The sequence below is a fragment of the Pistacia vera genome, unplaced genomic scaffold, assembly GCF_008641045.1.
Source record: "Pistacia vera cultivar Batoury unplaced genomic scaffold, PisVer_v2 Contig374, whole genome shotgun sequence".
NCBI lineage: Eukaryota > Viridiplantae > Streptophyta > Magnoliopsida > Sapindales > Anacardiaceae > Pistacia > Pistacia vera.
The window spans coordinates 1318288-1336845 of NW_022196195.1; the positions used below are offsets into that span (position 1 = coordinate 1318288).

The 18558-nt window shown below is 32.9% G+C and overlaps 1 protein-coding gene across 1 annotated transcript; it reads right to left on the bottom strand.

Moving 5' to 3' along the window:
• Positions 1-14778: 14778 nt before the first annotated feature.
• Positions 14779-16164, bottom strand: LOC116140609. The gene is made up of 4 exons (XM_031426219.1): positions 16068-16164; positions 15793-15876; positions 15159-15646; positions 14779-14878 (listed from the first exon to the last, which is right to left on the bottom strand). Exons 1-3 carry the CDS (start codon positions 16162-16164, stop codon positions 15273-15275), a joined length of 555 nt encoding a protein of 184 aa, XP_031282079.1. The 3' UTR covers positions 14779-14878; positions 15159-15272.
• Positions 16165-18558: the final 2394 nt, after the last annotated feature.

Genomic DNA, 18558 nt, shown 5'->3' on the forward strand with positions numbered 1-18558 from the left:
GCTGAGTTTCCGTGCTTCTGCTTCTTAACAATATAAACCGCAATTAAGCCTGCTTTCATAAATTAAGTTTTCTCTACAAATGAATTTGTATAAAGACTCGCACTTAGTGATTGTAGGTTAAAACGGTTTAGCTTTCCAGCCACAGTCCAATATTTCTCCCACGACATGAAGCTTGTGAAAACAGTCATTGCCGCAATAAGAATACGACTCCATAGCATCCCATCTTTGAAGATGATGAACATAGTTGAACAAAACACTACCATCATTGATAGATATAGAGCAAGATGATGATACCAGCCATATTGCGTTAGATATGACAAAAATTCTAAAGGAAAGTTTCTGAATGAAGTTAGGAGTCCCGTCTCTCTTGGTGCCAAGCATTGTAAAAGCTGCAGCAAAAACCAAGGTGGCATAATGTTGCTACAACCTTCATGAAGTTGCAGTGTCCTCCATCCACTTTTCCGCTCACTTTAAAGCTGTAGTTTCATAAATATATCTCTAGGAGGTTCCCACTGCATTTTAGCTTTTTCATGCTTTGGATCCGCAACTGAATCACTCCTACATTTTGATATAAAAATCTTATTCAAGAAACAAATTGTTTTTCTATGCACAAAACAAAACTGCAAATATTTACCTTAAACCAAATACTCTTATTGCAAGTGGAGAGCAATTCCTGATACATTATTGAGCCGTTCTAGCAGTGGCATCATTCAAGGCAAATGTAAGTATGTGTTTCTTCAACAATCTTTGATCTCAAGTATGATTTTTAAATGTTGGAACTACGTCGTCAATGAGTTTGAAGATTCTTTTCGACGATTCAAAACAGTAACATGAAATATGTTATAATTATTTTGGTCAACGAGACCTGCCCCACGAGCTCCGCCTACTCACGGGGAGTGAGGCCCTGCTCACTCACTTGACAGTGAGATCCCGAATGCGTCTGGAACCCATTAATGTGAAGTAATTGACAACTCCAACAAAAGTCTATCTAGTTGATTGATTTTCTTTGAGTTGCTTTGTTTTTTGTCTAAATCTCTCTTCTTCTCTTCAACGATTAAGAATGTATCATAACCAAATATTTTTATAATGACAACAACAGGGTAAGTAAATACTTGAAAATAAAATAAAATAAAATATACTTAAAGACAATTCTCTTAAACAAGTTAATAAATTCTTAAAAGAAATAGAAATGAAAAGTAATTTTATTAATATATATAATCTTCTTAACAAACATCCATGCATTCCCAACCCAACATTTCCAACACTCAGTATGTCCCAACAAAGCTTAAAAACTAATTACCTTCATAAACTTACTAGGCTTCCTTTTTTCCCTTGTCATCCAAAATAGAAACTATTTTATAGGTTGAGCGCACTACATCAAACAGGAGTCGCCACTTTGTCTTGGCGAAGTGGTGACTGGTAAAGCAGCTCACCACACAGTGGAATACGAACCCAATTTTTTTACTCTTGAAGACAATGAAATGGTTGTACCAAAAAACACCATCATTGCTGCTATTGATAGCAAAAGTGTAACAGTCCAAGCACCAACTTTTTTGGCAACTCAAAAGAAAATCTTTTTTCGCGTATCGGGAAGTGTGGATAGCTAAGAAGATTAGAAGGGAGTAAACGGTAATACCAGAGATATTGCATCTGCAAGGACAAAAATTCTGAAAAAAAAGGTATTGGCAAAAAGAGGCATTCCCGATCTTCATTGGTGCCACCTGGTACTTTGAAAACTGCAGCAAAAACCACGGTGGCAATAAGTGTTGCCACATCATGCATGAATTTGCAGTCTATTCATCTGCTCCCCCTTTTCCTTCAATGCTTGTGCCTTATCAAATAAAGCTTTTGGAGGTTCTTCCTTTTATTTTTTCATGAGCTTTCGATGGATCCACGACGTTACACACTTCGTATATTAATAATAAAAGATGAAACATATTACAACAAACAGAAGAAAAACTTTATTTACTACACAAATTGAAAAAAGAGTGGTGCAAAAATTTACCTCAAACCACACAACTCTTGCTGTAGCTGCAGAGCTACCCACAAATAGCATCGAGCTGTTCAGGTGGACTCAACTTTCCAGCCACATGCAAGATTGTTTTCTTCATCATCTTTATAGTTAGATTTGTTTCTAAATGATAGACTTATACCATCTAGCAGTTTGAAGATATATACCTTCTGACGTTTCAAAATGGCATTGGAAAATATTAAGCCAGATGTATTGTATCTCCCTTAGCTTTGCAATCATGAACTCGAATAATTACAAATAATCAAGCTTAAAATTCAATGTTATCGTGTCTGACAGCATCATGTATTACTCCATTCATCCAGTCATCTACAATCTACTTTGTCCCAAGGAGTTTGAGTAGTTCAAGTGCTTCTTTGGGCAGTTTTTCATGGGGAACTTCTCTAGGTTGGAAACTGCAAATTTTATAAGGTCAATAGAGGTTTAAATGGAAACGGGAATTTAGATAATAAATCAAAAAGTGTTAAAGGATTAGAAATACTGACATTTGTTGAAGCATCTTGTTAAATGGTGAAGTCTGCGACGTCGTTTAGAGCCAAACAAAAATGCTGTCGTTTTGTCATTAAACTTAGTTAATCTCAGCCCTCCGATTGAACATGATCCGACGGCTCACACACTTTTAAAGGTCAACGATATAAAAGGAGACTGTTATTCTTGGGTCAGTATGCATTTTTTAGGTTTCTGTTTTCTCTGTAAAGCACGAAAATAGCCTGGGTTAGGGTTTGCCATTCCATTTGATTTTCTTTGGGTAATCTATCAAGAGTCTTGGTTGAGGGTTAGGAATTCCTTCAGGTGGTGAGTACTTAGTGAGTGTGCAGGTTATGGGTGTAAGGGAAATCTAGGTGAATGGTGTTTGTGTTGAGGACAGAGAGTGAAGTCGTTTGTAATCTGTATTGTTTGTGGTGATTAATCCAAGTGCAACGAGCTTCATTTCTAGAGTTCAACGTAGATATAACTTGTTACATAGAACAAGGAACCACAGTAAATTGTTGTGTATTGCTTGATCTGTTTGTGGCTTGGTTTGATCTTAAATTGGTGTTTAGATTCGCAAGATTAGGATTAGTTACAACACATCTCTTTGAAAAGTCCTTCTGATTTTGATGGACAAGTCATGAGACATCAAAGGTGTTCGAGCCAGACATGCAAAACTATTTCCTTTCCTGTCCTCCCGTTCAATAAATTAACACCGACTAAAATGGGTATGTCTTTAGCAAATCCTCGCAAAAACTAGGAAAAAAAAAACCAATATCAAGAAGTCATATGTGATATCTTTGAAGGCTAAGGATATTCTATTATGATAATTGAATATATGATGTATTAATTTCAAAAGATATGATTTATAACATACTTATAATATTTTAATTAAAAATTTAATATTAAAAACATATTTAGCAAAAAATTAGATGGTTATTGTTTTTGTCAATCTTGTTACCAATCATGTACATAATGTTTATATTATATAATTTTAATTATGTTTGGTTTAATAATTAAAACTTGGTTATGGAAAGTAATTTGTTGGGTTATATAGACATGTCATTAGTTACTTATACGTGTAAAGGATGCTTACCGAACCATCAGCTCTACTAATTAGATGGGGAAGCAAATCCTTGCAATCCTCTTGTGTTAATTATGGTCACTGACACCATAAAGGAATTTCACCGTCTCTTTGTGGCCCTGCTGAGCTGCCGTGTGAATGGTAACATCATCATCTCCCGGATATTTGGTAAGTTTTTATTCATTTGAACATCGCCTTGGCACCATTTGCAACAAGAAAAAAGTAGTATTGCCATCGCCATTTTTAATAGCCAATTGTTTTACCGTCATTAGTTCATCAGTCTTTTATAAACATACAGGAGCCACTGCAGCTGCGATGTGGAGAGCGATGTCTCCTTATCTGATTAATATCAGTTGGCATATTTTGAATTTTTCTCTCGATCTTTCTCTCAAAAGACAGATAAGCTGTGTACCACTCATTCTTCAATGCAGCTCTATACAATTTCTATGTATCTCTTGTTCATATGTAAAGGTAAAATTATAACAAAAATTTTATACATATAAAAATAAATTCATTCAAACTGGTTTTGATGTAAACTGATATACGGAGAAATAAAAAAAGTTCTATACCTGATCTCTTGAGGAGGATTATCACATGCTCGTCAATTTTTTCATGTAACACATTTTCGGGTGCATATCAACCCTCGCTTCCCCTGTAAGAAATTTTATGTATTTAATTTATAAGACTAACTTTTCCGAGGAAACTGACTTTACAACTTTGTGGTTTACAAATTTTAGCAGAAATTTATGATTTAAATTTACAAGGTAAAACTATGTATTACAATAGTATAGTTTTACTCGTTGATTCAATGCATTTTAATGACTTATTCATATTCTTGATTTCGACAAATACGTATTATAAATATTAATTGAATAAAAAGTATATAAAAACATAATTTGAATATGAGGAATGGTTCATGCTTACCAAACAAATCTTTTCATTGGTCAGATCTTGTAATTTTTCTTGTCCTTTTCTGTCATGTTTTAGTTACGCTGTGAAGAAAAATCCATCATCTTTTCATGGCCATGCTGCGCCGTATATGAATTGGTAACATTCCTCAACTCCACCTCCACGGAACCTGGTAACTCTTCATTTTCTCAACCAATCTGGCAAATCCCACCATTCCGGATTCAGCAGCAAGAAAAAAAGCAGTATTTGCCATCACCATTTTTAATAGCCAAATGTCTTTCTGCATAAAATTTACCAGTTTTTTGACAAACATAGAGGACTCTGCCGCAACTGCAATGTGAAGTGCAGTGTCCTGTTTTTTGATTACTAGTGTAAATATTTTGAATTTTCAATGGATCTCCTTAAAAACTTCTTATAAGCTGTGTTCCATTCATCTTTCAATGCAGCTTTGTACAGTTTTTAAAGGCTTCATTTATGCTTTGATATCTGTCAACGTGAAACAAGAACAAGTTTATGTAAGGAAGCAAATCATTCTACGTAATTCTTTATGCAAATAAATGAAAGGCTGCTCAAAATAATGCATCTGTAAAAGTATAAATAAATAATTGGAAGGTAATATCAATACTTACTAGGCAGGTCTTGAGGAAGAGGTGATTTCCCACTGTTATCTTTTCTTCAGCACAATCATCTGCATCTGCTGATCCCTCACTTTTCATTAATTAACATTTTGTGATATTCTTATGTGCTTATAATATAGAATGAAACAAATCAATTACCAAAGCATATTAAGAGTTTATAATATGAATAGTAATGCTCAAAAATGGATATTTATTAAAGAATAAAACAATATAACATGTATTTGTAAGGTAATATGAATCGTACCAGCCTGTTCTTGTGAAGGAGATGTCACAAGCGCATTCTTCTTGGCATGTAACTCAACCTCTGGTGCGAGGTTAATCCTGACTTCATGATTCGACATCCCTACCAACAACATATACACTTAAAATAGAGACACAGAGAGAAATTATCCAAAAATAAGAGAAAAGAAAACCCCACCAGCTAAAGAAGGAGAAATGAAAAAAAGAGAAACACGTTGAAAGAGTTACCTCTTTGGGTAACTGGGGTGGGATGCAATAAGCGAAAAGGGAAATTGGAAAGAAAGTTGTAAGTGGGAGTAGTGTGGAGACTGGAGAAGAAAATTAAGCTTAAGTACTCACAAAGAAAGAGGGCTATCATATTATACATGAAGAATGACCTCAAGTCAAGAAACAGTGAAACACTCCGCAGTAAAAAACCGAAGCCTTTACACATTAGTTTCGATTTAAAAAAAAAAAAAAAAAAATCTATCTTATTATTTTATTTTTTATCTCTCTCAACACTTGTAAAATATTAAACCATAAATATAACATCATTTTCTAATCAATTTTAAACCTAAACTATTGCATATAACTTGCTAACGTAAAGGTTTGTTTTACTAGGAGATTTGCAATTCGTATTATAGTGAATATTAGCTTTTGAAGATATTATATAAAAAAATCATACTGAAGCATATTTATTTGAAATTCTTCAAAGATGATATTTGATGCTATATTAAAAAGTTAACTGGATCTTCAAAGACAGTTCATGAAAAAAAAAATTAAAAGATTATAATCATCATACAACACATTTCTCTTCTTTCCAGACATTTCTTTCTAATATTTTAAATTAAAAGCATTATCTAGATTTAGAAGAAGGTCAATTTTTTAAAAGTACTTATCTTTCCTTTTTTTTTTTTTTTTTTTTTTTTCTTTTCTATAATGGGAGTGTCGTATTGGTTATGCCTACCCAACTGATCCTTTAGAATTTAAAATTATTGGACCGAATAAAAAATTAGTAACTATACTATTAACGATTAAAAATATATTCAAACTAAGACTTTTAAATAATACATTTAAAAGTTTTTGTCAAATTAATTTGAACAATAAAAGATAATAATTTTATCTTCAATTCTCTTTATTTTCAAAAAAAAAAAAAAATACATATTACATAGATGATATTGAAAGTGTGGGGCTCAGGAAAAGTATTATTATACTTGAAAAAAGGCTTCAAGATCCGAGAACCAATAAGTATAGTAAGATGTCTTTGAATTAGAAGCAGCTAGATGATATTATTGAGAAGTGCGGGGGCTAATTAGGTGAACACATTACCCGCCTCAAATCAGTAAGTGGAGACATTAATCAAAACTAGAAAAAACAAAATGTGATGATACTTTCTAAAAGAGAGTCATATGATTTTAATTAATTTTCGACATCAATATATCACCTTTAACTATTATCTTAAGTTTTAGTGCTCGATCGGCTGCTCGGATGCATGCATCTTCAACATTTAGCATGTATATATGGCCTTGGGGCCATTAATGGGGCTTGATTGATTATACCTTCCTTAACTTATAATAGTTACAATCACAAAGACATTCTTCTGCAATTCGTTATATATTCCTTGTTCATGACTTCCTTTTCCTTTCCAAGATATCAGTGACCCAACAAAGTCTAATCTTAATTGCCCCACTTCAATTTTATTATTTTTCTGGACTTGAGAGGTAGAATACCTTCTCTTCAACTTAACCCTTATGTTGACTTAGAATCTTCTTATCTTATCTGCTTTATAGTATACAGTATACGTATACGCAGCTCAATCATTTAAGTAAAGAAAAAAATAGGTTCAATCAAATTAGGTGGCAGACAAAGCAGCACGCTAATTTGGTAAAAAGGATTTTGACGGATGGGATCTTTCTCATCACTTTACTGGAGAATTTCCATCAGAAAACGACCTTCAACCAAATCTAACGCTAGATTGATTTGCCCCACATCATATTATCCTTGTCATCTCCTAGTTACACACAAACTTGCTCCCCATCTTCTCATTACTTTACCATCTTTCTTTAACAGCCACCTTTCTATATAAAATATGACAGCATTTAAATTGGATTATTCAAATTATATCCAATTATTATTTATGTAAATGTTCTAAATTAATATTCTTAAATTATCTTTAATTTGAAAGATTACTTCAATGTAACACTTGTTCCTTTATTATGTTGCAAAGAACTCTTGTGTTTCATTATTGTTTTCAAATTTACATCCTTAGCATGCAACTTGACAAGGAGTTTGATGTTTAATTAATAGTGGCATAATTAGTGAAAGAAGATGTAAAGGAAAATAGGATTATGGTACGTAAACGGGTCAGTAAATTAAGTTTTTTTTTTTTTTTTTCATTTATTAGAATCATTTATCTTAAAATAATTTACATTGTCTGATTAGAAGTACTTGTGGCGTTCTAATATATAAATTTCTAAGGTTTAATAAAATGAATAATTATTGAATAATATATTCAGTACAAGAAGATAATTTATATTTGATAAGATTTATTCATAAATATTAATTTCAATTTTTATGATTTACGTTCACATCTTACTACAAATGCTGCTTTTGGTTATAGAATAAAAATTCCATCCTAATATCTATGTATTTTTAATTTTCCAAAAGACTAATAAAGTTAAATATAAGTAGCATCATCATAAGAAGAATCACTCTTTGTGTACGAGACATGGCTCTACAATATAAACTCATAACATAAGATAAAAGCGCCCGAGTGCTGGGCGGTCCACACAGGGCCCTGGCTCGTATTCTGCGCGCAATACGCCCTTGTTAAGTACTATTCTAATTGTTAGGTACATCGAGTTCTTCCCACCTTTAAAAGGCTCTTCAGCAGAGGACTTGAAGAGTGAACTCCTGATTATTGCTAAAACGCACTACATCTTCAATGATAGTTAGACACTTGAGAACCAGGCTGAGACTTATGTTATTGACATGCGTTCTTGTGAGGAATTCTCTAAGTTACAAGGAATTGGTGATTTGGCTAAGAATTTAGTTTGCTTTAAAAAAGACATTTTGTATCCATTGGTGTATAAGCTTGTGAAACTTGCATTGGTTTTACCAATTAAAACTGCGACCGATGAAAAGGCTTTTTCTGCAATGAATATTGTGAAAAGTCGGTTACGCAATCGAATGGGAGATCAATGGATGAATGATTGTTTGGTCACCTATATTGAGAAAGATTTATTTGATACAATTGAAGATGAGATGATTATCCAACGTTTTCAGAATATGAAAACTCGTCGAGGAAAATTGTAAAAAAATTGTGTTTTCTGAATATATATATTTTTATTTTGTAACTTTTTGTTGAAGTTCATCCTAATGAAAAAAAAAAAAAGTATAGTTATGATTGGTTCAATTTTTTTTTGTTTATTTTTTGCCCCCATCGAGTGAAATTCCTGGATCCGCCACTGGTCAGCAGCAATCTCATGTATGAGATTAAAAATATTTTTTTTGACAATGCAAAACTTCAATGTGAAGTATGCTTCGACTATGATCATCAACCAGGATGCATTTGAATCAACGCTTTTATGAATTCAACATTCCCTAACTTTGCAGCTGTAAACAACAATCTTGACGGTTTCTGAAGTAATTCTCCAATTTTATAGTCATCTAGCAATAACACTTGCTCCTAAAGTTGATTTACCAAATTAAGAGCTTGGAGATGCGTTTTCTTGAATGGAAGAGAGTACTGCTCATATACCTCGAACGAATTACTCGCCAAAGGAGAATTGTTGCTTCAAGAACCAGGTGAGTGTTACAGCAGCAATTATAGAAACAATGATGACAAGCGCAAGCATTCCTTGGTCGAAGACAATGAATAATGTTGAAAAAAATATCACCATCATAGATGCTATTGACATGGAAAAGTGTCAAAATTCCAAAGGCCAACTTTGCAGGTAACCAGAAAAGGAAATCTTCTTCTTTATAGCTAGAAGTATAAAGGGATAGGAAGATCATAATTGAGGTTAAGTAGGATATCAAAGATATGGAAAATGATACTTTTTGAATAAGAATATGAACTCTTGTATCTCTTTTGTTGTCGATTGGCACCTGAACAGATGTGATATTTTGTTGTTGCCTTCCCTATCTAGAAATGTAGCTATGAAATCCTAAAACGAACCTATGTCATAAATGAGTTTGAAGATTTATTCATGACTATGTCTGTAGAAATCATGGTCAAGTTTTAATATCAAGCCAGGATATTCATCTGTACATTCGTACACCTAAGCAAACCCCAAACATAAATGAGCAATAATAGATTTGGGGGTGGAAGAAAAAAAATTAAATAAGAAATGGGTTGAAATAGTTCCCTCTTTTGGTAGCTAACTAGGATGCAATCTGCTGCTTCAGAAAAGGGAAGTTTTCAAGTGGAGAGTGGAGACAAAGACTGTCTGATTAAAATACTCTTTCAGGGGCAATATTATACAAAAACTTCAAAGTCAATAGATGGGGCCATAAATTAATGTCTTTCAATTATATATAGAAGCAGGCTGATGATATTGATGAGTGTGGGTCTATAAGCAAGAAAGACCACATTGGAGCCATCAACCTTATCTATTTCAAACAGAAAGCGCCAAATGGTATTTAGTTTAAACATGAATGATGTTATACATTTAAGAATTATACATCAAGCCATCCTATCACTCTAAAAGCTTTTGAAGCATTTCATTGATGCAATACAAGTAGTAAAAATAATTAAATTTAAAGTGCCATTCTCTGTACCAGTAAATAAAGAGGAAAATCCTAAGTGCAAGCTTTCACAACTCTAATGTTTAAGTGATTGTTACACTTCACTCTTCCCTGGACAAATTGATAAAGCTAAAGAAAATGGTACTCAAGTATGAATTTCAACTGAATAATTCCTTTGAGCCTGGAAAGAAAGTTTAATTAGAATACTTCATAATTGTGACTGCATTTATAGAAAGATAATTCAATCACAAAAAGCAGAACAAACTTATATTATATACTCTGTTCTTTCAAGAAACTAATGTTATATTCAAAACTAGCTATAATTTAGGGTCCACTGTACTGTTGCCTTCCACTTTTTAAGGTTCCATGGTTTCTCTTCGCCGTCGTCATCAGCATCGAAAAGGGAGAGTTTACTTGTCTTGGAAATGCACTACATCATAAAGAAGTCGCCACTGTTGGTTGGTGAACAAATTGACAGGCAAGGAAGCAATCCTGCTAACAAGAATAGGAATCCAAATCTCTCCATCTTTGAAGACAATGAAAATAGATGCACAAAACACTAACATCATTGCCGCTATTGACAAGAAAAGTTTTGAGAATCCAACAACCAACTTTCTAGGCAACACATAATGAAAATCTTCATCTGTGTACCGTGCAGTGAGAATGGATAAGAATTTTAGTATAGAGCAAGATGATGATACCAGCCATATTGCGTTAGATATGACAAAAATTCTAAAGGAAAGTTTCTGAATGAAGTTAGGAGTCCCCGTCTCTTCTTTGGTGCCAAGCATTGTAAAAGCTGCAGCAAAAACCAAGGTGGCAATAAGTGTTGCTACAACCCTTCATGAAGTTGCAGTGTCCTCCATCCACTTTTCCGCTACATCCTTTAAAGCTGTAGTCTTTTCATAAAATATATCTCTAGGAGTTTTCCCACTTGCATTTTAGCTTTTGCATGCTTTGGATCCGCAATCTGACTCACTTCCTACATTTTTGATATAAAAATCTTATTCAAGAAACAAATTTGTTTTCTATGCACAAAACAAAACTGCAAATATTTACCTTAAACCAAATCAACTCTTATTGCAAGTGGAGAGCAATTCCTGATACATTATTGAGCCGTTCTAGCAGTGGCATCATTCAAGGCAAATGTAAGATATTGTTTTCTTCAACATCTTTGATCTCAAGTATTGATTTCTTAAATGTTGGACCTACGTCGTCAATGAGTTTGAAGATTTTCTTTCGACGATTCAAAACAGTAACATGAAATATGTTATAATTATTTTGGTCAACGAGACCTGCCCCCACGAGCTCCGCCTACTCACCGGGGAGTGAGGCCCCTGCTCACTCACTTGACAGTGAGACTCCTGAATGCGTCTGCGTAACCCATTAATGTTGAAGTAATTGACAACTCCAACAAAAGTCTTATCTTAGTCTTGATTGATTTTCTTTGAGTTGCTTTGTTTTTTTGTCTAAATTCTCTCTTCTTCTCTTCAACGATTAAGAATCGTATCATAACCAAATTATTTTTATAATGACAACAACAGGGTAAGTAAATACTTGATAAAATAAAATAAAATAAAATACTTACTTAAAGACAATTCTCTTAAACAAGTTAATAAATTCTTAAAAGAAATAGAAATGAAAAGTAATTTTTATTAATATATATAATCTTCTTAACAAACATCCATGCATTCCCAACCCATACATTTCCAACACTCAGTATGTCCCAACAAAGCTTAAAAACTAATTACCTTCATAAACTTACTAGGCTTCCTTTTTTTTTCCCTTTGTCATCCAAAATAGAACCTATTTTATAGGTTGAGCGCACTACATCAAACAGGAGTCGCCACTTTGTCTTGGCGAAGTGGATGACTGGTAAAGCAGCACTCACACACAGTGGAATACGAACCCAATTTTTTTCAACTTTGAAGACAATGAAAATGGTTGTACAAAAAACCACCATCATTGCTGCTATTGATAGCAAAAGTGTCAACAGTCCAAGCACCAACTTTTTTGGCAACTCCAAAAGAAAATCTTTTTTCGCGTATCGGGAAGTGTGGATAGCTAAGAAGATTAGAAGGGAGTAAACGGATAATACCAGAGATATTGCATCTGCAAGGACAAAAATTCTGAAAAAAAGGTTATTGGCAAAAAGAGGCATTCCCGACTCTTCATTGGTGCCACCTGGTACTTTGAAAACTGCAGCAAAAACCACGGTGGCAATAAGTGTTGCCACAATCATGCATGAATTTGCAGTATCCTTCATCCATTGCTCCCCCTTTTCCTTCAATTGCTTGTGCTCCTTATCAAATAAAGCTTTTGGAGTTTCTTCCTTTTTATTTTTTTCATGAGCTTTCGATGGATCCACGACGTTACACACTTCGTATATTTAATAATATTAAAGATGAAACATATTATCAACAAACAGAAGAAAAACTTTATTTACTACACAAAATTGAAAAAAGAGTGGTGTAAAAATTTACCTCAAACCACATCAACTCTTGCTGTAGCTGCAGAGCTACTCCACAAATAGCATCGAGCTGTTCAGGTGGACTCAACTTTCCAGCCACATGCAAGATATTGTTTCCTTCATCATCTTTATAGTTAAGTATTTGTTTCTCAAATGATAGACTTATACCATCTAGCAGTTTGAAGATATATATCCTTCTGACGTTTCAAAATGGCATTGGAAAATATTAAGCCAGATGTATTTGTATCTCCCTTAGCTTTGCAATTCATGAACTCTGAATAATTACAAATAATCAAGCTTAAAAATTCAATGTTATCGTGTCTGACAGCATCATGTATTACTCCATTCATCCAGTCGTCACGACAATCTACTTTGTCCAAAAGGAGTTTGAGTAGTTCAAGTGCTTCTTTGGGCAGTTTTTCATGGGGCAACTTCTTTATGTCGGAAACTGCAAATTTTATAAGGTCAATAGAGGTTTAAATGGAAACGGGAATTTAGATAATAAATCAAAAAGTGTTAAAGGATTAGAAATACTGACATTTGTTGAAGCATCTTGTTAAATGGTGAAGTCTGCGACGTCGTTTAGAGCCAAACAAAAATGCTGTCGTTTTGTTCATTAAACTCTAGTTAATCTCAGCCCTCCGATTGAACATGATCCGACGGCTCCAACACTTTTAAAGGTCAACGATATAAAAGGAGACTGTTATTCTTGGGTCAGTATGCATTTTTTAGGTTTCTGTTTTCTCTCTGTAAAGCACGAAAATAGCCTGGGTTAGGGTTTGCCATTCCATTTGATTTTCTTTGTGTAATCTATCAAGAGTCTTGGTTGAGGGGTTAGGAATTCCTTCAGGTGGTGAGTACTCTAGTGAGTGTGCAGGTTTATGGGTGTAAGGGAAATCTAGGTGAATGTGTGTTTGTGTTGAGGACAGAGAGTGAAGTCGTTTGTAATCTGTATTGTTTGTGGTGATTAATCCAAGTGCAACGAGCTTCATATTCTAGAGTTCAACGTAGATATAACTTGTTCTACATAGAACAAGCGAACCACAGTAAATTGATTGTGTATTGCTTGATCTGTTTGTGGCTTGGTTTGATCTTAAATTGGTGTTTAGATTCGCAAGATTAGGATTAGTTTACAACACATCTCTTGAAAAGTCCTTCCTGATTTTGATTGGACAAGTCATGAGACATCAAAGGTGTTCGAGCCAAGACATGCAAAACTATTTCCTTTCCTGTCCTCCCGTTCAATAAATTAACACCGACTAAAATTGGGTATGTCTTTAGCAAATCCCTCGCAAAACCTAGGAAAAAACAACCAATATCAAGAAGTCATATGTGATATCTTTGAAGGCTAAGGATATTCTATTATTGATTAATTGAATATATGATGTATTCAATTTCAAAAGATATGATTCCTATAACATACTTATAATATTTTAATTAAAAATTTAATATTAAAAACATATTTTAGCAAAAAATTAGATGGTTATTGTTTTTGTCAAATCTTGTTACCAATCATGTACATAATGTTTTATTATATATATAATTTTAATTTATGTTTGGTTTTAATAATTAAAACTTGGTTATGGAAAGTAATTTGTTGGGTTTATATAGACATGTCATTAGTCTACTTATACGTGTAAAGGATGCTTACCGAACCAATCAGCTCTACTAATTAGATGGGGAAGCAAATCCTTGCAATCCTCTTGTGTTAATTCATGTTCACTGACACCATAAAGGAATTTCACCGTCTCTTTGTGGCCCTGCTGAGCTGCCGTGTGAATTGGTAACATGCCATCATCTCCGCGGATATTTGGTAAGTTTTTATTCTTATTGAACATCGCCTTGGCACATTTTGCAACAAGAAAAAAGTAGTATTGCCATCGCCATTTTTAATAGCCAATTGTTTTACCGTCATATAGTTCATCAGTCTTTTGATAAACATACAGGAACCTGCTGCAGCTGCGATGTGGAGAGCGATGTCCTCCTTATCTGATATAATATCAGTTGCATATTTTGAATTTTTCTCTCGATCTTTCTCTCAAAAGACAGATAAGCTGTGTACCACTCATTCTTCAATGCAGCTCTATACAATTTTCTATGTATCTCTTGTTCATATGTAAAGGTAAAATTATTAACAAAAATTTTATACAATATAAAAATAAATTCATTCAAACTGGTTTTGATGTAAACTGATATACGGAGAAATAAAAAAAGTTCTATACCTGACTCTTCTTGAGGAGGTTTTATCACATGCTCGTCATTTTTTTCATGTAACACATTTTCGGGTGCATTATCAACCCTCGCTTCCCCTGTAAGAAATTTTATGTATTTAATTTATAAGACTAACTTTTCCGAGGAAACTAGACTTTACAACTTTGTGGTTTACAATATTTTAGCAGAAATTTATGATTTAAATTTACAAGGTAAAACTATTGTATTACAATAGTATAGTTTTACTCGTTGATTCAATGCATTTTAATGACTTCATTCATATTTCTTGATTTCGACAAATACGTATTATACTAATATTAATTGAATAAAAAGTATATAAAAAACATAATTTGAATATGAGGAATGGTTCATGCTTACCAAACAAATCTTTTCCATTGGTCAGATCTTGTAATTTTTTCTTGTCCTTTTCTGTCATGTTTTTAGTTACGCTGTGAAGAAACTCCATCATCTTTTCATGGCCATGCTGCGCCGCTATATGAATTGGTAACATCTCCTCAACTCCACCTCCACGGATACCTGGTAACTCTTCATTTTCTCAACCATAATCTTGGCAAATCCCACCATTCCGGATTCAGCAGCAAGAAAAAAAGCAGTATTGCCATCACCATTTTTAATAGCCAAATCGTCTTTCTGCATAAAATTTACCAGTTTTTTGACAAACATAGAGGACTCTGCCGCAACTGCAATGTGAAGTGCAGTGTCCTGTTTTTCTGATATCCTAGCTGTTAAATATTTTGAATTTTTCAATGGATCTCCTTTAAAAACTTCCTTATAAGCTGTGTTCCATTCATCTTTCAATGCAGCTTTGTACAGTTTTTTAAAGTCTTCATTTATGCTTTGATTATCTGTCAACGTGAAACAAGAACAAGTTTTATGTAAGGAAGCAAATCATTCTACGTAATTCTTTATGCAAATAAATGAAAGGCTGCTCAAAATAATGCATCTGTAAAAGTATAAAATAAAATAATTGGAAGGTAATATCAATACTTACTAGGCAGGTCTTGAGGAAGAGGTGATTTCCCACTGTTATCTTTTTCTTCAGCACAATCATTTCCTGCATCTGCTGTATCCCTCACTTTTTCATTAATTAACATTTTGTGATATTTCTTATGTGCTTATAATAAATAGCTAATGAAACAAATCAATTTACCAAAGCAATTATTTAAGAAGTTTAATAATATGAATTAGATAATGCTCAAAAAATGGATTATTTATTAAAGAATAAAACAATATAACATGTATTTGTAAGGTAATATTGAATCGTACCAGCCTGTTCTTGTGAAGGAGATGTCACAAGCGCATCTTTCTTGGCATGTAACTCAACCTCTGGTGCGAGGTTAATCCTGACTTCATGATTCGACATCCCTACCAACACATCATATACACTTAAAATAGAGACACAGAGAGAAATTATCCAAAAATAACGAGAAAAGAAAACCCCACCAGCTAAAGAAGGAGAAATGAAAAAAAGAGAAACACGTTGAAAGAGTTACCTCTTTGGGTAACTGGGGTTGGGATGCAATAAGCGAAAAGGGAAAATTGGAAAGAAAGTTGTAAGTGGAGTAGTGTGGAGACTGGAGAAGAAAATTAAGCTTAAGTACTCACAAAGAAAAGAGGGCTATCATATTTATACATGAAGAATGACCTCAAGTCAAGAAACAGTGAAACACCTCCGCAGTAAAAAACCGAAGCCTTTACACATTAGTTTCGATTTAAAAAAAAAAAAAAAAAAATTCTATCTTATTTATTTATTTATTTTTATCTCTCTCAACACTTGTAAAATATTAAACCATAAATATAACATCATTTTCTAATCAATTTTAAACCATAACTATTGCATCATAACTTGCTAACGTAAAGGTTTGTTTTACTAGGAGATTTGCAATTCGTATTATATGTGAATCTTATCTTTTGAAGATATTATATAAAAAAATCATACTGAAGCATATTTATTTGAAATTCTTCAAAGATGATATTTGATGCTATATTAAAAAGTTAACTGGATCTTCAAAGACAGTTCATGAAAAAAAAAATTAAAAGATTATAAATCATCATACAACACATTTTCTCTTCTTTCCAAGACATTTCTTTCTAATATTTTAAATTAAAAGCATTATTCTAGATTTAGAAGAAGGTCAATTTATTTTAAAAGTACTCTATCTTTTCCTCTTTTTTTTTTTTTTTTTTTTTTCTATTAATGGGAGTGTCCGTATTAGTTTATGCATATCCCAACTGATCCTTTAGAATTTTAAAATTATTGGCCGAATAAAAACTCTAGTAACTATACTTATTAACGATTAAAAATATATTCAAACTTAAGACCTTTTAAATAATACATTTAAAAGTTTTTGTCAAATTAATTTGAACAATAAAAGATAATAATATTCTATCTTCAATTCTCTTTATTTTCAAAAAAAAAAAAAAAATACATATTACTAGATGATATTGAAAGTGTGGGGCTCAGGAAAAGTTACTTATTATACTTGAAAAAAGGCTTCAAGATCCGAGAACCACTAAGTATAGTACAGATGTCTTTGAATTAGAAGCAGCTAGATGATATTATTGAGAAGTGCGGGGCTAATTAAGTAGAAAAATCCAAACGCGTACACCTCCTCAAATCAACAAGTGGAGCCATAGCCATTAATCAAAACTAGAAAAACAACATGTGATGATACTTTCTAAAAGAGAGTCATATGATTTTTAATTAATTTTCGACATCAATATATCACCTTTAACTATTATCTTAAGTTTTAGTGCTCGATCGGCTGCTCGGATGCATGCATCTTCAACATTTTAGCATGTATATATGGCCTTGGGGCCATTAATGGGGCTTGATTGATTATACCTTCCTTAACTTATAATAGTTACAATCACAAAGACATTCTTCTGCAATTCGTTATATTATTCCTTGTTCATGATCTTCCTTTTCCTTTCCAAGATATCAGTGACCCCAACAAGTCTATATCTTAATTGCCCCACTTCAATTTTATTATTATTTTCTGGACTTGAGAGGTAGAATACCTTCTCTTCAACTTAATCCCTTATTGTTGACTTAGAATCTTCTTATCTTATCTGCTTTATACGTATACAGTATACGTATACGCAGCTCAATCATTTAAGTAAAGAAAAACATAGGTTCAATCAAATTCAGGTGGCAGACAAAGCAGCAGCTAATTTGGTAAAAAGGATTTTGACAGGATGGATCTTTTTCTCATCACTTTACTGGAGAATTTCCATCAGAAAACGACCTTCAACCAAATCTAACGCTAGATTGATTTGCCCCACATCATACTTTATTCCTTGTCATCTCCTAGTTACACACAAACTTGCTCCCCATCTTCTCATTACTTTACCATTCTTTCTTTAATCAGCCCACCTTTTCTATATATAAATATGACAGCATTTAAATTGTATTATTCAAAGTTTTATATCCAATTATTAATTTATGTAAATGTTCTAAATTAATACTTCTTAAATTATCTTTAAATTTGAAAGATTACTTCAATGTAACACTTGTTCCTGTTTTATTATGTTGCAAAGAACTCTTGTGTTTCATTATTGATTTTCAAATTTACATCCTTAGCATGCAACTTGACAAGGAGTTTGATGTTTAATTAATAGTGCATAATTAGTGAAAGAAGATGTAAAGGAAAATAGGATTATGGTACGTAAACGGGTCAGTAAATTAAGTTTTTTTTTTTTTTCATTTATTAGAATCATTTATCTTAAAATAATTTACATTGTCCTTGATTAGAAA